This window comes from Dipodomys spectabilis, unplaced genomic scaffold, assembly GCF_019054845.1.
Source record: "Dipodomys spectabilis isolate Male_0828 unplaced genomic scaffold, ASM1905484v1 ptg000411l, whole genome shotgun sequence".
Taxonomy (NCBI): Eukaryota; Metazoa; Chordata; class Mammalia; order Rodentia; family Heteromyidae; genus Dipodomys; species Dipodomys spectabilis.
The window spans coordinates 900,678-925,674 of record NW_024871088.1 but is presented as its reverse complement, the minus strand read 5'-3'; the positions used below and the strand labels follow the sequence as shown (position 1 = coordinate 925,674).

At 46.4% G+C, this 24,997-nt stretch overlaps 2 protein-coding genes across 2 annotated transcripts; one reads left to right on the top strand and one right to left on the bottom strand.

The window, feature by feature from the left end:
* Positions 1–376: 376 nt before the first annotated feature.
* On the top strand, positions 377–6,921 carry Tex28 (testis expressed 28). The gene is made up of 3 exons (XM_042667511.1): positions 377–1,110; positions 5,771–5,906; positions 6,574–6,921. The coding sequence occupies exons 1-3, from the start codon at positions 377–379 to the stop codon at positions 6,919–6,921; spliced, it is 1,218 nt and encodes a 405-aa protein (XP_042523445.1).
* Positions 6,922–7,311: 390 nt separating this feature from the next.
* LOC122097064 (medium-wave-sensitive opsin 1) lies at positions 7,312–23,225 on the bottom strand. The gene is made up of 6 exons (XM_042667548.1): positions 23,114–23,225; positions 17,026–17,322; positions 14,279–14,447; positions 11,491–11,656; positions 10,903–11,142; positions 7,312–7,432 (listed from the first exon to the last, which is right to left on the bottom strand). The coding sequence occupies exons 1-6, from the start codon at positions 23,223–23,225 to the stop codon at positions 7,322–7,324; spliced, it is 1,095 nt and encodes a 364-aa protein (XP_042523482.1). The 3' UTR covers positions 7,312–7,321.
* Between the last annotated feature and the right edge of the window lie 1,772 nt (positions 23,226–24,997).

Sequence of the window (24,997 nt, the reverse complement as noted above, 5' to 3'; positions counted from 1 at the left end):
GTGCTAGCCTTGAGCTGAGGAGCTCAGGGACAGTGCCCAGGCCCAGAGTTCAAACCCCATGACCGACCCCGCCCCCCCCCCCCCCCAAAAATAAAGAAAGAGTGGGTGAGGCAGATGAAGATGGAGGATTCTAGTCACTTTAGGGTCAGGATAAGGTGTACCTAGGACATAAGGAGTTTTAGGCACTGGAAAGGGGTGGAGATCAGAAGATGTACTTGACCTCCTCAGTCTGTTGGGCCCATGTTGAATGAACAAATTGTACACCCATCAGTGTCTACTCACACATGTAAGGATTCTTATGAAATGAAACATGAATGTCCAAATTGCCTATTATTTACAGTTCACAAAGCACCACCCTTATGTGTTGTGTTAGCTAATGCAGGCAGAACAGAACAAGAGCCAGAGGTCAACCCTTCCATCCAATGTGCCTTCCTCCAAGTCCCTGGCATCCAATGAAGACCGCCCCAGTGGTCATTCCAGTATCTCAGATGGGGAACTTGCCCACAACTTACAGGAAAGTGTCAAGCACCGCATCTTCTACCTCTCAGAGCAGCTGAAAGTGGAGACAGTCAGTCGGGATGTGAACACGATGAGCTACCTCAAGCTGGTGTCCAAAGCTGACCAACGCCAGGCCCTGTACATCCGGCAGGCCTTTGAGAAGGTGAACCAGCGGGCTTCTGCCACCATTGCCCATATTGAGCGAAGGCTTCGCCAGTGCCAACAGCAACTGCAAGAATTGGAGAGCTGCAGGACCCCGGGCTCAATGCTGAGGGTTGAGAGCAGCCTGGACAGCTGTGAACAGCCCAGCATGAGGGCCTTAGCTTCTGAGACATCCAAGCTAGGTGGGGAAGATGGCATGCTCACCAGTCTGCCTGACCTTTCCAAGGCCTTTTCTCTGAAGAACCACCTCTCAGCCTTGCAGCTGGGGAAAATCTCAGATACTAAGGCTGTGGCCAAGCATCAAAAGCTGTTGTTGGAGAAGATGAAGGAAAATCTAAAAGAGGTCAGCAGGTTCCACATTGGCCTTCAGGTGTCCTACCAGAGCCTCAAGGAGAGGTATCTGAGGGATCTGCAGGAATCACTGCAATCCCTTCAGAAGGAGAAATTCAGGTAAGACAAGTCCCTTCTCAGGCCTTGGCTCTGAGAACGGGGGATGGTTGAGGGCCAACACGGGACCTGGGCTTGGAGAGTAAGGAGCTCCAGGGAGGGTCTCTGCCAAACAGTCTCAGCACTGCAGTGGAGCATGGAGGCAGCCAGGTGGCAGTGGGAGCCTGGCAAACAGCTGACTTTAGGCAGACAGTGCCCCTTAGTCCCCACATGCTGGGAAGGTTTCTCAGGACTGGTGTCACACTGCCACCCTATCTGAACTGGTGCATAAAGTCAGGCAGTGGCTATTAGGTCCAAAAATGACTGGATGATTTTTCTCCCCCATGCTATGGCTTGGTATTATTTTTCTCAAAGACAAGACTGGAACCCAATAAGAAAAAGGCAAATCTGCTGGGCCCTGGTAATCGTAGTGACTCAGGAGACTGCCAGCTGGAGCAGGGAAGTCCATGAGAGTCATATCTCCACTTGATCACCAAAAGACCAGAAATAGAGCTATGGCTCAAGTGGTAAAGCTCAGGGACAGCACCCAGGCCCCAAATAGTTCAAAACCAGGACTGGCGCACGCACGCATACACAGGTGTGTGCACTCTCAGCAAATCTAATCCACTCATTTTTCTTTCTTTCTTTTTTTTTGTGCTGGTCCTGGGGCTTGAACTTGGGGCCTGCGTGTTGTCTTTTAGCTTTTATGCTCAAGACTAGCATTCTATCACTTGAGCCATACCTCAACTTCCAGGTTTTTGCTGGTTAATTGTACATAAGAATCTCACAGACTTTCCTGCCCGAGCTGGCTTTGAACCGTGACCTTCAGATCTCCTTGCAGTCCCTTGAGTAGGTAGGATTACAGGTGTAAGCCATTGGCACCTGCATGTTTGTGTTCTTAATGACTGCCATCTGACTGAGGTGAGAATCTTAGTGAGCTTTTGATTTGCATTTCCTGTATAGCTAAGGATGTTGAACATTTCTTCATGTATCTATTAGTCACTGCACTACTGTGCAACTTGCTTGCTCATTTACTAATTGGTTTATCTTTTGCTGTTTACCTTTAGGTTCTCTGTATATTCTATATATATCAATACTTTATCTGTTGAATTTTTTTCCTATACTCTTGGTCCTGGTTACTGTTTCTTTTGCTGTGCAGAAACTCTTTGATTTGATATAGTCTCACTTGTCAGTTCTTTCCCGTATCCTTTGGGCAACTGGTTTCCTATGCAGAAACTATTTACCTGTGCCTATGACCTCCATGGTTTTCCCTACATTTTCCTGTAGTAGCTTTAAAGTTTCAGGTCTTAACTTTGAGCTCCCTGATCCACTTGGAGTGGATTTTTTGTACAGAAGGAAAGACAGAGGTTTAATTTCAGTCTCATGCAGGTGGATATCGTTTCCCTAGCACCATTTGTTGAAGAGGTTGTCTTATTTACTTTGTATATTTTTGGTTCCTTTATCAAAAATTAGTTTGTGGTAGCTCCGTGGTTTTATTCCTGAGTTAGTTTCTAGTTTATTTAATTGGTCTTTAGGTCTGTATTTGTGCCAGTACCAAACTGTTTTTATTACTATGGATTGGTAGTATAGTTTGAAGGCTGATATTGTGATACCTCCAGCAAAGAGTGTGTTCTTGAAGAAAATTTTCTAATATTTTGGGGGTGATTTGGTTGAATGATCATCATTTTATCTCCATAAAAGCATTTTCCAGATTGTCTATTTGCTTTTTTGAGTAAGAACTGGACAGAGGGAGGAGTCAACTATGTCATGTTTAGGATACTGCGGCCAGAAGGGAAGGAGAGTAGGGGGAGGGCTGAGAGAAGGAAGATGGAAAGAATATTCTTATGAAAATATTACTTACTATCATCTTATTCAAGAACCTAGTCATATATGCTTATAAATCTATCAAGATTGTATCTATTCATATTCATGAAGAATATTCTATACTGGTGCATAGTTAATATCTTGAATGTTCTTCTAACCAGATCTTCTTTTTTCTTTTTTCCTTTCTTCTCTTTTGAGGCAGGACCTGACAATTTCTCCATAGTGCTGAGATTACCAGAATGCACCACCACACCTGGCTCAGTTCTTTTTTTGTAAATGGAACTGAGAGTACTGAGGAGTTTGTTTGGTGGGTAGGCATCCTATGAACTCCCCTCTTTGCCCTTCTTTTTTTTTTTGCCAGTCGTGGAGCCTGGACTCTGGGCCTGGGAGCAGTCCCTCAGCTCTTCAGCTCAAGGCTAGCGCTCTACCACTTGAGCCACGGTGCCACTTCTGGCTTTTTCTGCTTATGTGGTGCTGAGGAATGGAACCTAGGGCCTCATGCATGCAAGGCAAGCACTCTACCACTGAGCCACCTTCCCAGCCCTTGGCCCTTTTTGTCAGCTGAAGTTTCACAGGTACATGAGGTTGAGACAAATGGAATGGTCCTCTTAGGAGCTGGTTTTTGATGAACTGGTATTCAACAAACCAGCAGGCCGTGTACTAGCTGCCTTGAGGATGTCTTGATGTGGATGCTGGTCAAGTCTTTGGAATATGACCAAGTGGAGATCCTTATTTGTCTTCCAGCCTGTGCGTGCACATCATTGTTTGTGCCTCGTGTACCCCCAGAGTGTGGCTGTCCTTCTGTACCTTACAGCATGGAAGCCCTACCTTTCTATGGGCTCCATAGCTCTCTGGGAAGGTTAGGACTTCCTCTACTATGTCACAAATGACAAATCGCAAGCCTCCTCTGTAGCAGCCTTGCATCTATGCCTCTGGCTTGTCTGTCTACCATAGTGCCCGAGGAGGAATGTCAAAAAAGTTTTCCAGTTATGAACCATTTTGAGGCCCTGAATACTTTTACTTACTTACATATTTATATTTATAACAGCTAATAGTGTTTTGCCTGTGTCCTTAAAAATATCCCTACTGAGATATACTTTGCATGTCATAAAATGCAACATTTTGAGTACATTTCAATAGTTGTCATTGAATTTACTGAGCTGTGAAACCATGACCACAATGTAACTTTTTGGTTTGTTTAAGTAACAGCTTTATTGAAATATAATTCAGGTCCCATAAGTTTCACCCATTTAAAGTGTAGCATTCAGTGGTTTCTGATATAGTCACAAAATTGTCTAACATTCACCACAATCTACTTGCTTGACATTTGTATCATCCCCGAAAGAAATCTCGTCCCCATTAATGTCACTCCTCCTACTCCTGACACCTCCTCATCTGCTTCCGTCTCTATGGACATTGCATATAAGTACAATTGTACACTATTTATCTTTTGTGACTCTCAATCCCTGTATTAAAACAGTTTTATAGAGCAACTATTACATGCTAAACATTGGCCCCAGGGATATTGATGGAGTTGGATAGTGCACAGTTTTGATTCCCTCTCCCTCTTTCTCTCTCCCTTTTTCTCTCCCTGCCCTCTCCCTCTCACCCTTCCTCACTCTGAAACCAGTGGCTTGAACTCAGGGCCTCATGTTATCACTTGGCTTTTTTTGTTTTTTGTTTTGTTTTGGTCCGGTCATGGGGCCTGAACTCTGGGCCTGGGCGCTGTCCCTCAGCTCTTCAGCTCAAGGCTAGCGCTCTACCACTTGAGCCACAGCACCACTTCCAGCTTTTTTCTTATGTGGTGCTGAGGAATCGAACCTAGGACCTCAGGCATGCAAGGCAAGCGCTCTACCACTGAGCCACCTTCCCAGCCCCCATCACTTGGCTTTTCCACTCAAGACTAGCATTCTACCACTTGAACCATACCTCTACTTCTGACATTTTGCTGGCTAATTGAAGATAAGAGTCTCATGGACTTTTCTGCCCAGGCTGGCTTTGAACATCAATCATTAGATCTCAGCCTCCTGAGTAGCTGGGATTACAGGGGTGAGCTATCAGTGCCTGGGTTAGATTTTCATTTCTATAATTTCTGATCTATAGAAATTCTTGGAAAGCTGTTACTAGAAAATAACTATATATAAGATAAATCTGTGTTTCATCTACATGTGACTGATGTGTGTTTGGAGTGTCTCCAGGCAGACCTGGAAGAGGAGGCTGTTTGACTGGAGTCCAAGATTAAAAAAAAAAAAAAGAAGGAAGCTGGGTGCCAGTGGCTCATACCTGTACACCTAGCTACTCAGGAGGCTGACATCTGAGGATCATGGTTCAAAGCCAGTCTGGGGAGGGAAGTCTGTGAGACTCTTATCTCCAGTAAACCACCAGAAAACCAGAAGTGGCACTGTGGCTCAAGTGGTAGAGCACTAGCCTAGAGCTGAAGAGCTGAGGGACCGTGCCCAGGCCCAGAGTTCAAGCCCCACGACTGACAAAAAATAACAATAAAATAAAAATTTAAAAGAGGGAGACAAGCTGGGCATTGGTGGTCCACACCTGTAATCCTAGCTACTCAGGAGAGTAAGATCTAAGGATCGAAGTTCAAAACCAGCCCAGGCAGGAAAGTCCGTGAGACTCTTATCTCTAATGAACCACCAAAAAAATTCCAAAAGTGGAGCTGTGACTCATGTGGTAGAGGGCCAGCTGTGAGCAACAAAGCTGAGCCTGAGCTCAAGCCCCAGTACCAGCACACACAAATAGAGGGAGGCAAGGGAATCCAAGTGAAATCTAGATGCAGTGTGCTCACTGCCAGCCTGATCTCCGAGTGAGCTACTGAGAGACTTTGACTTTTATTCTTGCTCCCAAGACAAGCATTGATGGAAGAACAGGTGAATGACCACTTGCAGGTGCACTTGGATGAGATTTACCACCTCAAACAGAATCTGGCCTGCACTGAAGAGAAAATGGCCTATTTGTCCTATGAAAGAGACAAGGAAATCTTGGTGAGAACATCATGGGGAAGCTCTTTAAGAAAGGGCCAAGGAGAAATACATAGGACTGACAAATCTGTTTGGATGCCTCCAAACGAATTCAACAGCCAAGTCCTGGGTGACTCTGCTTCTCCTGATGGCAAAGGAGCTCTAAAATCCAGTCTAGTCATTATATACATGTGAGCTCCATCTCATCATCTAGCTTAGCTGCTTTGGGAAACCTAGTGCTGTGGTTCTCACGCTTGAGAATGGTCCCTGGGCCCCATCCCAGAGTCTGTGACCACAGATAGGGAGTAGAACTTGCCAAGCCCTGGTGGTGGTGGGGAGGTTGCTGGTGATGCTTCAGTTGCTGGAGCAGAGAAAGCTTCTGCAAACTACTCGTGTGGACCTAGCTTGCTACCCTTCACTGTCTTCCACACCCTTCTCTCCTACCCCTGTCCTAGCTTAACCTTGTCCCAAGTAAATCCTCAGTCTCACAAGGTAATGATGGGAAGTATGGCCGAGTCTGCACGGCCTTCCGCAGCAACTCTGTCTCTGCTGTGTATATACTGGGAATTCTCTGTATCTCTCCTAAAAGATTCAGCTCAACCATAGTTGGTGCAGATCCCCTAAGCAACTCAGTGAAGTAACCACCATTTTGTTTTAATTTCGGGTAAACTTTTGTGTTTGTCACTTGCAGGAGGTCATGGAGAATTTCAAGGAGCGAATATCCAAGTTAGAACATCTACAGGAAGTCACTGAAGTGGGTATGACAGCAAAGCTGCGAAGCTGTCCCCTGAAGTTTTTGTTCAGACTTGTAAGCCTGCTCCTCACCTTGGCCACCATTCTCTTGGTCCTTGTCTCCACGGTGTGTTCCTGCCCCTTCACCCTGGTCAAGTCGCGTCTGCGCACATGCACCATACTCATACTGCTTGGCTTCGGGGCACTGGTCTGGCACAAGTGGCACACTATAGACTGGCAGGCTTGGAGCCCCTTTAGGTGGAGGCTGGACTCCAAGGACACTAAGACTTCATCGGATGAGCCTTAACGGGGTCAGGGGGGGCTACTGCTGAGTGCCAGTGCCCTCCCCCTGGGAATCAAGGACATCCAGCAAGCCCTTTGGAGAGGGTCACCTCACAGCTCTGACTTTCCAGTTCTGGAACTGCCAGCCCAGTGAGACGCATGCACATACCCACCACCTCCCACTTCCACTTCACCACAGTTCTTCCATGCTGCCTGTAGACATGAAACCTGAAAAAGGTGGAAATCCACGCTGTGCTGTTCTTCTCTTTATTTCCTTTGCTCTCTCCAAGGGCTGGTGCCTATACACGCAGTGGCTTCGGGGGTCCCAAATGATTGTAGCAGTCACTGGGACTTTGTTAGTTTGGGCAAGGAAAAATTACATGTACCTCACAAGGATGGAGAAGCAGGGAGGGGAGAGGCAGACCTCACGCAGGGGACACTGAAGAGACAGATGAGGCCTCTGTTTTAGAGGCGCTGGAGAGTTCGGAGCTATCATCAACTTTCTTCCCAAAAAGCTGCAAGATGCAGTTTCGAAACTGGAAGGATAGAAAGCATTGTTCAGCAAGGCAGGAAGGGCAAGGGTGCTGTGCTAAACGTAAGGCGTGGGTCGTTCATTACCCATCACCTTCTCATTTAGGATGCCATCAGTGGGATGGAGGAAGGCTCAGGTCATTCTTTGCACATGGAGGCGGCCATCTGAGTCATCTGAGTGAGCAGTTGATGGTGGCTGCTGTGGGTTGAATTGTGTCTCCCCAAAAGATATGTTCCAAGTCCTAACTCCTAGAACCTGCGATATGTCCTTATTTGGAAATAGGGTCTTTGTATGTGTAATTAAGGTGCTCGTTAAGATGAATTCATGCTAGATTAATATGAATCATAGTCCAAAGACCGCTGTTCTTATGATAAGAGGAAGATTCAGATGCAGCTACATATCACAGAGGCGAGACCATGTAAAGATGAAGGCAGAAATTGGAAGAATACCAAGGAATTACCAGAAGCTATGAGAGAGGTACAGAAATGATTCTCCTTCAGCACTTCCAGAAGGAAACATCTTTGACTCCAGACTTCTTCTGGCCTCCAGAAAAGTGAGAGGCTCAATACCAAGTTATTGTTTTGTGTGTGTGTGCTGGTCCTGGGACTTTGAACTCAGGGCTTGGGCACTGTCCCTGAGCTATTTTTGCTCAAGGCTAGCATCTACCATTTGAGCCACTGCTCTATTTCCAGCTTTTTGGAGATAATAGTCTTATTGACTTTCCTGCCTGGGCTGGCTTCGAACCATGGTCCTCAGATCTCAACCTCCTGAGTAGCTAGGGTTACAGATGTGACCACCAATATCTGGCTAATCCCAAATTGTTTCAAGCCATCAAGTTTCTGGTAGTTTGTTATGGAAGTACCAAGATACTTATGCAGTAGCTAAACATGATGCCAGCTAAGGGCCATGCACAGAGTGACCCATATCGAGAATATCTAGCAAGAAGCCCAGAGGCATCTGGGCGCTGGTGGCTCACATCCGCAATCTTAACCATGCAGGAGGCTGAAATCTAAGGAACACAGTTTGAAGCCAGCCCAGGCAGGAAAGTCCATGGAAACACTTATCTCCAGTTAACCACCACAAAACCAGAAATGGCACTGTGGCTCAAAGTGGCAGAGCACTAGACTTGAGTGAAAAGCTCAGGGAGAGCGCCCAGTTCCTGAGTTCAAGCCCTATAACCACCACCACCAAAAAAAGAAGCCCAGAGGCAATTTAATGACCAGGAATGTGGATGACATCTTATTTCTATCCTGCTAACCTCAGGGAAGCTGGAAATGTAGCTCAATGGAGAGTGCTTGCCTAGCATACATGAGGCCCTGGGTTCCATTCCCAGCACCTTAGAAAGAGGGAAGAAGTGATCCATTCATTTTTTAAGCTGAATGTGATGGCATGTGTCTGTAATGCTCACACTCAGGAGGTTGAAGCAGGAAGGTCAACAGTACCTGTGCTACAGAATGACTTTGAGGACAGACTGGCTCTGTAGTGGCACCCTGTCTCAAAGGAAATGGATGGCGAGGTAAGGACTAGGTCAATAATAGTGTAGCTAGCTCCCTCACCTCTTCATCAAAGAAAGTCTTCTGCTCCCAAAAGGGGTCTTCTCTTTTCTGGCTGACCCCTAACAAGTTTTGAGTTCTATCAGTTTCTCAGTGATGTCTTATAATTAACCCAACCACACAGATTTTAGAATCCATACTACAAGCATTCAGGCCTACCCATTTCTCCTCTCTCCTCTATCTTGCAGGCACTGGGGATCAGGGCCTAGAGCTTGTTAGTGAAACAGTCTTCGTTTTTCCGATAGCATCTAGTGCTAACTTGCATCACCAGCCTTGGATCATAATTCTCCTACCTCTGCTTCCCAAGTAGGTGGAATTATAGGCATGCACTATCACACCTGGATTTTCAAATATTTTTGGTGGTGGTGTTTGTTTTGAGCTAAGAGCTCACAACTTTTGCCCAGGCTGACCTCAAATTTCAGTCCTCTTCTCTCTGCCTCCTGAGTAGATGGGATTTCAGACCTATGTATATCCAGCTATCATCAAAACTCTGAATGTTAACAAAACATAATTGTTGAGATTGATGGTATAAATGGACTGCAAACCAGAATGGTCTTGGTGAAGATCTAGTAAGTGAAGCCAAGAGATTCAATTAACACGTACTTATTGAGTACTCACTATGTGGCACACAGTTCTAGAGGGATACAGCATTGAACAGCAAGAGCAAAACTCCCTTTCCTCATTGACCTTCATTGTAGAAAATCTACTGAAGTAGCAAAGTGGAATGGATGAAAGCAAAGCTTAGAAACCTGGCAAGGTCCAGAAGTGCAGACATTTGTCAGGAGGGGAAGTTTTGGGAGGAGGAGTGGAAAGAAACAGAGACAGTGTTTGACAAGATAGATTAGGATTCCTCAAATTGAACCTAGACTTAACAAGAGATGCTTGTGAAAGACAGGAAGCAGGTGACGGTCAGCCAGAGCTACATTCTTTGGGCATGAACATGCCAAGGACTCTTTCTAGGAATTGTTGTGGGACTAATTGTACTTAGTGTTTCAAAATGACTGAGAAGAAGAGGTGCTTAATGCTTTCTACAGACCTCTCTACCTGGCTTGTTCCAAGGATGAAGCCATGGAGTGTTTATGAGATGGAAGAAGAGGACTGGTGTCATGCAGGGAAACCGCTTGTCTAGCATTCCACCTCCAATACTGTAGCAAAGAACTGTTTTGAAGGGCTGCATCCGAAGGCGATAAATCTCACAAGGTCATCTGTAACCCACCAGGAGTCATGGGCAACTTGCTGTTAAAGCCTATTATGCTAGCCAAGGAAAGCTGCCATCACAGACCACAGCGCATTCCACCCCAGCGAACACATCGACTCCCCAAGTCTCATCAGCTCTCAGCCAATGCAGTCAGAAGGGCCTGCTTTTGTTTTTGTAGGGAGGAGATTCCACAAATTAGGGTTTTGTTTTTGTTTTTGGTTGGTTGTGGGGCTTGAGCTCTGGGCCTGGGCGCTGTCCCTCAGCTCTTCAGCTCCAGGCGAGTGCTCTACTGCTTGAGCCACAGCACCACTTCTGGTTTTCTGGTGGTTCATTGTAGATAAGAGTCTCACAGACTTTCCTGCCTTGGCTGACTTTGAACTGTGATCCTCAGATCTCAGCCTCCTGAGTAGCTAGGATTACAGGCGTGAGCCACTGGTGCCTGGCTGACCTTAGGGGTTGAAAGGAGCAGATGGAGATGATTAAGAGAAGACTTGAATCTGTAGCCCCAAGAGCTGTGGAGCTGTGCTCACACAACTCTGGCACAAGGTCTGGCTGGGGCTGGGTGGCATGCTGAGCCTTTTCCTTCTCCCCTGGAGAGCTTCTCTGAACCTCTGCTCCCCAGATGTCCCAGGGGCTCCTCATTGATGATAGCATTCCAGGGTACAGGCATCACCAGGCTCCTCCCGGGTATATTTTGAGTTCCATCCACCCAGTGTTGCTTACCTGCCGGTTCATGAAGACGTAGATGATGGGATTGTAGATCGTGGCACTCTTGGCGAAGTAGGATGGTAGGGCAGCCACCAGAGGGTGGAAGGCATAGCCAGGGTGGGCAGTAGCAAAGCATGCAAAGAAGGCGTAGGGGCCCCAGCAGACGCAGTATGCAAAAACCATCACCACCACCATGCGTGTCACCTCCTTCTCGGCCTTCTGAGTGGACTCAGATTCTTTCTGCAGCTTTGCCACCTGGGGGGTGGGCCAGGGACAACAACAAGCGACAATGAGTTGGGGAGTCACCCAGGACTATATCTGCTCAAGACTAGTGCTCTACCACTTGAGCCACAGCTCCATTCCCAGCTTTTTCTGAGTAGTTTATTGGACATAAGAGGCTCATGCATTTTCCTGCCCGGGCTGGCTTTGATAGATCTGAGTCCTGAGTACCTAGGATGGAATTCTCTTATGTGTTTAAGAGGCTCAGTAGGCTGCTTTGGGAGAAGAGCAGCTTAGAGGGAAGGGAGTGTGACACAGCTGGTTCTGTGTCACTGCCTCGACCTCCTGTCAACCCAGAGTGCAGCCGGAAGGGTGGGGGCTTACTGCTCGGATGGCCAGCCACACTTGGAGGTAGCAGAGCACGATGATGCTGAGTGGGATGATGCAGCATGTCACCATTAGAACCATCATGTAAGACTGCACACCGGGGTAGGAGGTGCCACTGAACACATCCGGGCCACAGGATGTCTTCAGGCCATAAGGCCAGTACCTGGAGAGAAGGGCTGAGTCTCACAAGGCCAGCACAATACACCCCGGCCCCGGCATGCCTCTGATATAAGTCAGAGCTTTTTGTGTGTGTTTTTTAAAAAAATTGTTTGTTGGTGGTACTGAGATTTAAACTCAAGGATAAGCACATGTTTGAGGCATGCCTCTAAGCTCATAGGGTTTTTATTTTGTATTAAGCCCCAGAGCTGGGGCTTAAACTCAGGGCCTGGGCACTATCCTTCAGCTTTTCTGCTCAAGGTTGGTGCTCTACCCCTTGAGCCATAGCTCCACTTCCGGCTTTTTACTGGTTAATTGGAGATGAGTCTTATGGACGTTCCTACCGTGGCTGACTTGGAAATACATTCTTGGAATTTCAGCCTCCTGAGTAGCTAGGATTACAGGCTCCTGGTCTTTGGGCATTCACTAATGTGCTAACATTACTGCTATTTCCAGAATATTTTCATCACTCCAAAAGAAAAATTGGGGTAGTGATTTTTCAAAGGGAAGGTAAGGCTCCCTCTTGTTCGATCTAAGAACACCTATGTATACATGAACCTTTTTTTCTGAGGTCAACTAGGCTACAACTAGAGTAACTAGAGTTGCTAACTGGTATGAGAAAAGTATCTTTCTATCAAAGTAGGTTGCTTCCTTTAGAATATTGAGATAATTGTTTTTGTTTTCTGCCAGTCCTGGGGCTTGAACTCAGGGCCTGGGCACTATCCCTGAGCCCTGTTGTGTTCAAGGCTAGCGCTCTGCCACTTGAGCCACAGCGCCACTTCTGGCTTTTTCTGTGTATGTGGTACTGAGGAATTGAATCCAGGGCTTCATGCATGCTAGGCAAGCACTCTACCAGGAAGCCACATTCCCAGCCCTGAGAGAATTGTTTTTTTCTGAAGGGCTCATGCTTTGGCCAGGTGGTTAACTCTTGTTAGTTTTTTTCCCTTTTTTTTTTTTTTTTAAGCAGGTCTTGGGGCTTGAACTCAGGGCCTGGCCGCTGTCCCCAAGCCTTTTTGTGCTCAAGGCTAGCACTCTACCACTTAAGCCACAGTACCACTTCTGGCTTTTTTGAATAGTTTATTAGAGATCTGACACTCATGGGGACTATTCTGCTTGGGCTTGCTTCCAGCCATGAGCCTCAGATCTCTGCCTCCTGAGTAACTAGGATTACAGGCACTGGTGCCTGGTTGTTAATTACATTTTAGTTACATACATGCTTTTCCTGAGTATTTCAATTAAGACATCCTGTTCAAAGCTCCTTGAATTTTAGTTATGTCTGTTAGTTAAGCCACATCCTTTTGTAGATGGTGATCCTGGGCTCAACCAAAGTGAGGAGGGGGGTGGGGTTTGCTGGGTTAGGGATAAAAAGGGAGCCGTCTCCTTGCTCTGTGTGCTTGTTTGCCAGATTTTGGGCTGATGGTGCAGCCTTATGCAGAAATAAACTTCGCCTTGACGAATTCCTTTAGAACTGGTGTCCTTACCTATGCGACACCCCAACATCCCAAGCTATTTCTAACACTGAGTAGCCATGAGGATTAAATAAATAATTCAATCAGCCTCCATCAGGGGTGGCTCTTGTCCAGGTTCAATTACTGGAAGCTGTCAGGGGCCTGGGGGCTCAGGAGGGTGGGAGATGAAGACAAACTTTCACAATGGCCTTGTTTCCCAGAATCATGGAAGCTACTCAAAGAAAGAATATTTTCTCTTGGCGCAGGTAGCTCATGCCTATAATTGTAGCTACTCAAGAGGCTGAGATCTAAGGATCACGGTTCAAAGCAGAAAAGTCCCTGTGAGATTCATCTACAATTAACTACTCAAAACCCAGAAGTGGTACTATGTTTCAAGGGGTAGAGTGCTAGCTTTGAGCACATAGAGGCTCAGGGACAGTGTCTAGGCCTTGAGTTCAAGCTCTCCAACCTACCAAAAAAGTTTTCTCTCCTGGGCTGGGAAGATGGCTCAGTGGTAGAGTGCTTGCCTTGCATGCATGAGGCCCTGGGTTCGATTCCTCAGCACCACATAAGCAAAAAAAAAAAAAAAGCCGGAAGTGGCGCTGTGGCTCAAGTGGTAGAGCTCTAGCCTTAAGCTGAAGAGCTGAGGGACAGCGCCCAGGCTCAGAGTTCAGGCCCCATGACCAAACCCAAAAAATAAAAAAAAAAATAAATAAATGTAGGTCTTTTTCAAAAGAAGTAGTTTGTCTAGGACACTGGTAACCTATGTGCCCAGGTGTACCTACATCCCAAGAAGTCTTTGAAGGTGTTAGGAAGAATATGTGAGAAAAAAGCCTGCCATAAAGTTGTCAAGTAGGCCCTGGAATGTGAAGTTCCCAGTGATCACTAACATCTCTATGGATAGCCTGTGCTCTTTGTTTTTGTTGTGGTTTTTTTTTCTAAATGTTCCTATGAGTTGCTCATGTTTGGGAGAAATGTGTTTCTGAGATTGGGGAACCACCTATGTTGCGTATACCATGTGTACTCCAAAGAGTCTAGGCAGAATCTCCTGTATGCCTTTGCTTCATGCAAGGGGACACAGAGGTCCAGAGGCAGGAAGTGGTTTGCCCCAAGTTTTAAAACTCTTGAGTCTTCATCCCTAGTTCTAAAAGATCCAATTTCCTGGCACCCTTCACCCTTACCTGCTCCAACCGAAGATGGGAGGGGCTGTCCACACAGCAGACCAGATCCAGGAAAAGGCAATGCCCACGATTGCCAGCTTGGCATCAAATCTCACATTGCCAAAGGGCTTGCAGACCACCAGCCACCTCTCCCAGGAAATGATGGCCAGAGACCAGAGGCCTGTGATCCCTACAGAGGAGAGCAGACGGAGGAGGGCTTCAGGCTGGAGCAAAGGAGATACTTCCATCACTGCTCCTCCCCACACTGGCTAACAACTTTCAAGATCAAGAGCTTTCCTAGCCACCAAACTAAATTCTCCAAAATCTTCTTTCAGATCCAGGGTGTCATTTGTTCTGGGCGAATGGCAACTCTGTGTGTGTGTATGTGTGTGTGTGTGCGCGTGCGTGTGTACACACACACACACACACACACACATACACACACATGCATACCAGTACTAAAACTTGAACTCTGGGCCTGGGTGGTGTCCCTTACTTTTTCACTGAAGGGAACTTGGAACTCTTGAGCATTCACTTCAACCTCCATACCCCATCACCAAAGAGGAAGGCAAGAAAGAGCTGTGTAAGCCAATGGCCCCATGCTTTTCTGCCTCCAGGGCCCTGTTAGACTGTGCTAATTGTCTCCCTGATGGCTAGCCCTTTCACATGCATGACCACTCTGAGGTGCCCTATGATCACAGCCAAGAGCAAGGAAACAGAACATGTCCACTAACCTCTAAGGGACAATTGGCATTGTATTCCCAATACCACTGACTTGGTCAGCCAGAGAGAAATGACAGATGTTTGCATACTACATAGCTGGCAGACGTTACAAAATATTGCACACGTTCATCAGCACACTGAAATGTTGGTACTTGTCAGGTCAGATTTTGTTATTTAATACTTTAGTGCACAACAGGGTTACAAATGCTTTCAATAAATACTTTTAATACTAGTACTTTTTTGGTGGTTTGAACTCAGGGCCTTGGGCTTGCTAGACAGGTAGTCTACAGACTTTTTTGCTTTACTTGTTTCACATAGGGTCTCTTGTTTTTTTGTGTGTTTTCTTTTGGCTTTTAGTTTTATTTTTGTTTTGATTCTTTTTTTTTTCTCAAGGCTGACTTGGGGGGACAATTCTCATACTTATGTCACCTGATAGGATAACAGTGTGAACTGCTATGCCTGCCTAGTTTGTTGAGATGGGATGTCATGTTTTGCCTAGGCTGGCCTTGACCTGTGAACATCTCAATCTCTATTTCTCAAGTAGCAGGTATTACAGGCATGAGGTACCTCAACCAGCTTGTTAGAACTAGTACTTTTATTTATTTATTTTTGGGTCTGGTCATGGGGCCTGAACTCTGGGCCTGAGCACTGTCCCTCAGCTCTTCAGCTCAAGGCTAGTGCTCTACCACTTGAGCCACAGCACCACTTCTGGCTTTTTTCTTTTTGCTTATGTGGTACTAAGGAATCGAACCCAGGGCCTCATGCATGCAAGGCAAGCTCTCTACCACTGAGCCACCTTCCCAGCCCAGAACTAATACTTTTAATGGAAGACTCTAGTGCTTTTATATATATATATATATATATATATATATAATACTTTGATAACTATTTTTTAATGTAATTGGCTGTTTTGTAATCCTATGGGTCTCATCTCAAGCATTTACAAACATGCTTGAGGGCATCTGGGCCACTAAAATTATGCTGGTTGCTTGGCACTGAAGCCACCCAAGAACACACTGAATAGAGGCAAAAGAGAGTGGGAGAGCCTGGCAGAAGCAGAGACAGATATGGACAGATATGCGAGGTGCTTCTTAGAAAGGGTCACATGACCACAGAAGCACACATCTGTCTCACTTTCCCCAGTTACTGCACTTCCATAGCTTCAGAAGAGTGCTGGCATGTTGGCCAGTGTCTACTATCTCAGAGCTATCATGTATTCAGTGAGAAGCAGTTGGGTGGGGAAGGGAGGGAAAGGAAAGGCCAGGGAGGATGACAAGGAGGCAAGAGCAGGAACAGCTTTTGTTGCTTGTTGTGTACTTGCCCAGGCCAGTGGGATGGCGATGAAGGCCCACGGGTGACTTTGTTCTCAAAATAAAGTCTCTACTTTCAGGACTTGAGCCTGCCCACCTCATGTCTGCTTAGCAGAGCCGCGCTGCTCACCAGTGCTCCCACCCCCAGACTGCCAACTGCTCATGGTCTCTTCTTACCACCTCCTCTGCTAAGAGGACTAGTGGGGCACTGTGTGGTCACTATCTGGGGATGGAGCCCTCCTTAGCATCCATTGGGATTTCTTGGCCACTTTTTGTTGAACTAAGTCAATGGTGACCCAGAGGTGTGAGGGAGTATGAAGAAAGGAATGTGGGATCTAATGGTAATACTCTGAATGCTCTAATGGGAATTCTTCCCCCAGAGAAAGCTCAATCATGGGTTCCAGTACATATATCCTTGATTCGGGTGGGAATTCTGTTCCTTTCCCTACTGTTCTAGAGTGATCTGGCTCTTTCCACGGGAGCTTCACAACCCCCAACTGTTCCCAGGCAGAACCTGTCTCAAGAGTAGAGCCCTGAGATATGTTAGACTCAAGCAAACTTTGAAAATGGATGCTCAGATGGAAGTCTCCAGAATCCTGTCTGTCCTCTCGTTCCTGTGATCACCGTGACCCCTCTTCTCCTGTGAGCCTGCCTCCCTTGTGCCTCGCACAGGCCCACATAGGTGAACCTCAGGTTTGCCACGGATACACACCAGGCTCATCTCCTACAGCTTACCACACAGGGAGACAGTGTAGCCTTCCACAATGCAGAGAGGGTGGCCCAGCACGAAGTAGCCGTTGAACTGGTTCACAACGCTGATGGTGCTGGCAATGATGGTCTCTGCTAGGTCGGCAACTGCCAAGTTCACCAAGATCCAGTTCAGAGGGTGGCGTAGTTTCTTAAACCTCATGGTGGCCACCAGCACAAGCCCATTCGTGAAGACAGATGCAATGACCACAAACATCATCCAGATGGTGGTGAGGTGGTATACCCATCTGGGAGCAATGTGGTAATTTGGACCTTCAAAAGGGCCTAGAGGCAAGAGGCGTAGAACAGAAATAGGAATTGGGCAGCAGCATGACCTACCTGTGACAATGCCCTGATCCCACAGGAACCTCCCCATGATGACACTGGGGTGATCCTAATCCAGTGGGACTGGTGTGCATGTAAAAGAAACATCGAATACACATAGAGGACCGTGTGAAGGTGAAGGTGGAAATCAGGTGCAACTTCTCAAAGAATACCAAAGTGCTAGCAACTGCCAGAAGCTAACAGAGGCATGGAACAAGTGTTCCCCTGGAGCCAATCCTGCTGACAGTTGATCACAGATTTCTGGTGTCCATGCCTGGAGACAACACATTTCTATTGTTCATGCTACTCAGAAGGTGGTACTTTAATCGTGGTAGCTCTTGAAAAGTCAGACTAAAAAGAAGAGTAACTTATCTTTATTACAATACAGGGGCTCTCTCCCTTTTTATGTTGGAAGGAGACAAGTCTACCATCATCATGTTTTTGGCAGAATACTTGCAGTCGTTACAAGCTCTAGTATCTAGGTCTGTATAGTAAGTCCTCATATTGCCTAGGAAAGCATACAAAGAAAGCCCCCAGATGTATTCGGATTCTTTTGAGGCATATCACAAAAGCCCTGCCCAAAGTAGCTCAAGAAAAGCCGGGCCAAAAAAAAAAAAAAAAAAGAAAAAAAGAAAAGAAAAGCAGGGCCCTTCCTGGCTAGAAGGGTTGGGGGAATTTCACTCCCAGCACCCTGGACTCCAGGATGCTTCTGCTTTGCTGTGTGTATGGGTTCTGTTTGTTCCTAACACAGGGGCTCCCTATGTTAAATCCTGCACAGGAGTCACAGGAACTCCCAACACGAGCAGTAGATGGTTCTCTGTCCGGATGATCTATGGAATACCATTGGGCAGGGCAAGGACAAGTGTAGCCAAGTGCCAGGGCCAAGAAGCAGCAGAAGGAAAGGAGGGGCCTGTAGACATGTCACCGGAGCAGTACTGGGTCTGCCCCTGTCTCCTGGAAGTTCTAGAACTGGTTTCATGAAGAAACCAGAGAGAATAAGCAAGAGAATGCTATCATATGGTATCAACGTTCAGACAAATGGGTCTAAAAAAATGCAAGGAAGGAGAGAAGTGGGTGAGATGGGGGCAGCTGCCCATCTTCAAATCGACCTTGTGTTCTAGGTTTTAATTTGGAAACTTACAACTAATTTTGAAATAAAATTTACATTTAAAAAACAATCCCTGATTATCAAAACCAAAGAAAATTAACCTGAATGCATATCAAACCAGTGGCATAACCATCCAGAAATGTATTATTCTAAGAGACTCAAAGTACATGGGCTTATACAACCTTTTCATCCTTAGGATCAGGAGGAAAAGACATGTATAAATGTTAGTTTTGCCAGGCACCGGTGGCTCACACCTGTCATCCTAGCTACTCAGGAGGCTGAGATCTGAGGATAATGGTTCTCAGCCAGGCCGGGCAGGAAAGTCCAGGAGACTCTTATCTCCAATGAACCACAAGAAAACTGGAAGGGGCTCTGTGGCTCAAGTGGTAGAGCTCTCGCCTTGAGCTGAAGAGCTCTGGGACAGCGCCCAGGCCCAGAGTTCAAGACCCACAACTAACCAAAAAAAGTATATATATTGTGCTGGTAGTGAGGGTTGAACTCAAGGCCTCGTGTACTCACTCTACTCTCATTCCTACCTGGTGCTCTACCTATTATCGATGGTTGTGTTCTATTGCTATTCTGAGATGATTTATGCACGCACATATGTGTGTGTTGTAAGATAGAAAAAATAGTAATTGCATGATATTCAATTCTAATTCATGGAGACCAGGATTCTTAATGGGAAGGAGCCATTGATGAGCCAGCTCATTATTTTGAGAATGGAGAAATAACAGGAAAAAAAAACTGAGTTTATCCTGCTCTCATAATATTGTACCCTGGGGAGCCCTGTAGTAAAAATGGATTACATTTAACAAATTAATCTACCAATAAGGACAAGGTAAGGAGATAGCAGCATGCCATCATTTGGCATCTCCAATAGTTTCTCTGTGTGTATGTGTGTCTGTATCTGTCTGTGTGTCTGTGCATGCTTGTCTGTGTCTGCAGCTTGAACTCAGGGCCTAGGTGCTGTCCCTTAGCTTTTTTTGCTCAAGGCTAGCATTCTACCACTTGAGCCACAGCACCACTTCAGTTTTCAGTGGCTCATTGGAGATGAGTCTCATTACTTTTCCTGTGTGGGCTGGCCTTGAACCACAATCCTCAAATCTCAACCTCCTGAGTTTCTAGGATTACAGGCGTGAGCCAGTGGCCTTTGGCTCTCCAGTGGTTTAATGGGTCTGGGTATTGAGTTTCAGTAACACCACAGAAAGTGTTAACTTCCTATAAAATGGTCTTGCCAGGACACACACATACACCAGCCTGATTCTAGTCATGTTACTGCAGGAAAACCTGATCACACCCTCTAGCTTCACTTGTTCTTAGTGAAGATAATTTTGGAGTTCCCACAGCTAGGTATTGCATTATTTGTTCCCGGTCGCTTTGTTATGGATAACACCTCTGCCATGGGGATTGTGCTAACAGTTGCCTAGGTTACTTTTCAGAGACTTGAAGGCTGCTTTGCCAAGAAAACACGGCAGATACATAGGCTATGGATGCGTGCTGCACTATGAAAAACGCTTAGCATTCCTGCCTCCATATTGGCTCTGTCTTAACCTTTGAGTCGGATGTGACTCAGCTGTGCCTGTAGGCACACTGAACATTGGGAAAATGCTTTTGTTTCCAGTGTAAGGCAGGGTTGACGCAGTCTCTCCCCTTCATCTTCATAGCTTCAGAGAGCAGCCTGGTCTCTCTCAATCAGTGCTGAGCCTTCAGCTCAAGCGGAAGTTGAGCAGCTAAGGCTGAAGTGCTGCTATAAGCCTTCCCTGTAGGTTTGGAACATTTCATGCAATCTTGTTTCTGTTGTTATTGTGCCACAGATCCTGTCTCTTGGAACAGTTAGACTATCAGACAGCTACTATTTTACAGGAAATTAGTAAGAAGCAAATGATAGTAGAGAAGCAAGTTAAACCACATTGTCTGGTGAAGGAAAGCCCAGGGTTAAATGATTCTCTTATTTTTAATTTTTGGCAGTCATGGGGCTTGAACTCTGGGCCTGGGCGCTGTCCCTCAGCTCTTCAGCTCAAGGCTAGTGCTCTACCACTTGAGCCACAGGGCCACTTCTGGTTTTCTGAGTGGTTTACTGGCTTTGAACTGCGATCCTCAGAGCTCAGCCTCCTGAATAGCTAGGATTACAGGCATGAGCCACAATGCCTGGCCCTCTTTCTCTTTCTCCTTCCCCTTCTCTTTCTCTGTCTCTTCCTTCCTTCCTTTTGTCAGTCATGGGGCTTCAACTCAGGGCCTGGGCACTATCCCTGAGCTCTTCAGATCAAGGCTAGTGTTCTACAACTTGAGCTACAGCACCACTTCTGGTTTTCTGAGTGGTTTATTGAAAGTAAGAGTCTCACGACCTTTACTGCCTGGGCTGGCTTTGAACCGCGATCCTCAGATCTCAGCCTCCTGAGTAGCTAGGATGACAGGTGTGAGCCACCACCTCCGGCTCTCTTTCTCTTTCTCTTTCTCCTTCTTTCCTTCCTTCCTTCCTTCCTTCCTCCCTTCCTTCCTTCCTTCCTTCCTTCCTTCCTTCCTTCCTTCCTTCCTTCCTTTCCTTTCTTTCTTTCTTTTGTCAGTCATGGGGCTTGAACTCAGGGCCTGGGAGCTGTCCATGCACTGGTTTGCTTAAGGCAAACTCTACTACTTTGAGCGACAGCTCCACTTCCATTTTTTAAAAATTGCTGATAAGAGTCTCACAGACTTTACTGCATGGGCTGGCTTTGAACCAAGATCATTACATCTCAGTCTCCTGAGTAGCTAGGATTACAAGTGTGAGGTTGGTTATATTTTGTCAGACATATATGGAAGATACAGCAAAGAAAAGATATGACGTCTTGGATTTGTTTCTAAGAATCAGAAGGGAAGAGTTAAGCATAAATTATTAAATTAAATAAGCCTCATGGAAACTGACAGATGAGGACCTCGGTGCTCTATAGCCTTTGCTCTAGTTTGGTATAGGCTTGAAGTTGTGTGAAAACCAATCTGATTTCATTTGAAATCAGATACCATGCCTGACTCAAGCCTGGGCCGGCAGAGAGAGCACTGTGACACCTCTATCCCCATTCTGGGGCACAAACAGATGTCAAGGTAAACTGCTGGCCACTCAGCAAGTCTGGCATGAAAACCTTATTGCTAATTCGGACTTGGCCTTGGCCACTATGGTCAACATATTGTCAACCCAAGGCACTGGGGAGGTTACAAGAAGGGACATGGAGTGGCTCGGAAGGTGGCTCAGTGGTAGAGTGCTTGCCTTGCATGCATGAGGCCCTGGGTTCGATTCCTCAGCACCATGTAAGCAGAAAAAGCCAGAAGTGGTGCTATGGCTCAAATGATAGAGCGCTAGCCTTGAGCTGAAGAGCTGAGGGACAGCACCCAGGCCGAGAGTTCTGGCCCCACTGCAGACATAAAGGAGGAGGAGGAGGAGGAGGAGGAGGAGGAGGAGGAGGAGGAGGAGGAGGAGGAGGAGGAGGAGGAGGAGGAGGAGGAGGTAGAGGAGGAGGAGGAGGAGACGCAGAGCTGGGGAAGAAGCATGGACAGCATCACTTGAACAGCAATCCTGTCTGGTGGAGAGCCACACTCAGACCTGTGCACCTGCGCAAGGCTCAAGGGCAGAGCTCAGGCTTCCTGGATGAGTCTGATTTGTTGGTCTAATTTTTGGTGCTGGTACTGGGGCTTGAATGCAGGGCCTGGCACTTGTGCTTGCCCTTTTTGCTCAAGGCTAGCACTCTATCACTTGAGTCACATCTTCACCTCCAGATTTGTCTGCCTGGGCTGGCTTCAAATTGCGATCCTCGAATATCAGCCTCTTGAGTAGCTAAGTTGCAAGTGTGAGCGCCCAGCACCTGGCCTGAGGTGTTGCCTTTTCTCTCAAAACCACTCAAAATGAAAGGCTGCCAGCTCTCCCCAGAAGTGGGCAGCCGAAGGGTGTATGTCCTGGGCACACAGTTACACAGCTGCTTAACTGCTCCAGGCTCTGCCAAGTTTCCCTCCCCTCCTAGTAATGGCATTTGAACTCAGGGCCTTGCACTTGCTTGCTCACAGCTGATGCTCCAGCCAGCTTTGGGCTGGCTAATTGGAGATGGAGTCACAAGAACTTTTCTGCCCAGGCTGGCTTCCAACCTCAGTCCTACAGGTCTCGGCCTCCTGAGTAGCTAGGATTACCAGTAAGAGTCTCTGGCACCCACTTTTCCAATCTTAAGGTTCTAGTGGTTGTCTGCCCCTCAGTTTCAGGCTTTCCCAGCTTCCCTATCTGGGGGCCTTTCTACTCCCCCTCCCCCCCGCCACACTTAGTGGCTCAGTGTTTTTTTTCCAGGCCACCCTTCTGGCTTGCATGTGGCTTGAGAAGTGAAGACTGACTCATCTCCTTCCCCAGGTTGCAAGGGAAGCTGCGGCCAGATAGATGTCCTAGAATCCAATGCTTGAGAACTCAGCAGCTGCACAGATGAGCAAGGGCCACAAAGAAAGCCTTTCAGGGACACCGGTTCTCAAAGGCTTGGCAGACGCCTATGCTGTGTCAAAATGCACACTCCACAGTACAGGAAAAGAAACCTACCCGTTCATGTCCTCGTTAAAGCTGTGCATGAGAGTGGGGTGTACAAGAGACCCCATGTGGTGGAGATAGGGTGGCTGGTGGCCCCCGTGGCACCTCTTGCTTACCTCTGGTGGAGTTGATGTTAGTATAGGTAAAGATGCTTGCCTGGGTGCTGTCTTCATTGCTGCCCTGTGTTTGCCCATCTGTGAGCTTTTGAGGACCCCACCGCTGGGCCATGGCTGAGGAAAGCCTGTCTTCAGTGCCCTCCTGTCTTGGCACACCACCTGGGGGGTCACAGCGCTTTATACCAGCCTGCAGGATCAGCCTGGGCCTCCTCACCTTAAAAGCTCCCAAACCCTTCACCATCTGATCTCTTAATTGGGCCCAGGACTTAGACCTCCCCCACCCACTCTTCCCTTCCCTTGGAGAGTGGCTCAGAGAGATTTTCTGGCAACTGAACTCAGGCCTCCTACCAACCTTGGGCTCGCACACACTCATGGGAGCTTCTGCAGCCCTCGCTCATGGGCCCACCATCCCCTTCGATTGCAACATGTGCTTAGATCAGTCAGGCAGACTGATGTGGGTGGAGAAGTCACCCCAAGTCTGATCTGCCTCTCTCATGGGGCTCTTCCTGCTCCTCTTCCTCTTCCTCCTCCTCCTTTTCTTCTTCTTCCTCCTCCTCCTCCTTCTTCTCTTTTTTCTTCATCTTCTTTGTATTTATGGGTTTGTGCCAGTACTGGGGCTTGCACTCAAGGCCTTGTGCTTGGGTTTTTTTAAAAAAATCTTCCCCATTCCTTCAAACTTTATTATAACGAATAAAAAAAAATTTGAGACAGTTTAGCTCAATTTTAATCTTTTCCAAGCATTATTTTGACCAAGTATCCAAGTTATGAACATTGACAGTGTCCATTTACATAACCACACTTGATGTTAATAAGACTTAACCATTTTCTAATATAAGCCTATTTTCTACACTGCTTATTCACATATGCCCATTAACAATGGAATGTTGTCTTGATACATTTATTGGTTTGAGTGTTTTCTGGAAAACTTCAGTATCTGTGAAGACTGATTTCCATGCTGACATTGCATGCATCCAAATATTAATAATGCACAGAATTAGAGCAACAAGAGAGCATATTCAAACACTGGCACGCCCCATTCCCCCTTTTCTTGCTTGTTTTGCTTAGTACTTTAAAAACCATGTAAAAATCTTGAATTCAACGTTCACTGTCAAAGAGTAACAGCAGGGCACATACTAAGGGTTTGAGTGAAACTGAAAGCACTAGCTAGCGCAAACAGTAGACACTGGTTTATATAATGTATGACCTTATTATTGAAATCTCTTCTCAACCAGAGTCTTCCAAACAAGATCGCTAACTCATACCAACATGATTTAGATTGAAATATACACAAGAGTAACAGTGTGTTCTGTAGGAATTTAACTAAGAACTCAAAAACTACCCAAATTTCAATCCAGGTCTTTGGGAAGTGAGAAGCTTGTACTAAGCAACTGTGCTACATATCTGCTACATTTGTTATTTTGGACAATTATATCTCTTATCCTTGGATTCACTCAGAAAAATGTGTAGGGTACAAACAGGAAAGCATGCCAACCAGTAAAGGATTTGACAATGAAGTGTCTGTTTATTCTCTTGCTCTGAAAACTTGCATGGAGAAATTAAACCAAGGAAAGTAATAAAAACTTTTAGGCCTCAGGGGTCTCAAAGGAAAAACAGAATAAAATCAGGTATCCACTAATATGCTCAGACATTGCACACTTAGTGGTCCTGAATCAAAAATTAAGAATGGTTTCTAAAGGGATGTGGAAAACATCCACTACCCTTTACAAATTTAAATAGAGGGCAGCAGACATGCTTTACGCTCCAAAACTATGGTAGCAGTCATTCTCAATGCGATTAGGGTAAATGTAGAATGGAGATGTTCTAAACACAGCTACCATTCAGCAAATCTTAAAACACACTAAAACCATGATTACATTGAAAGAA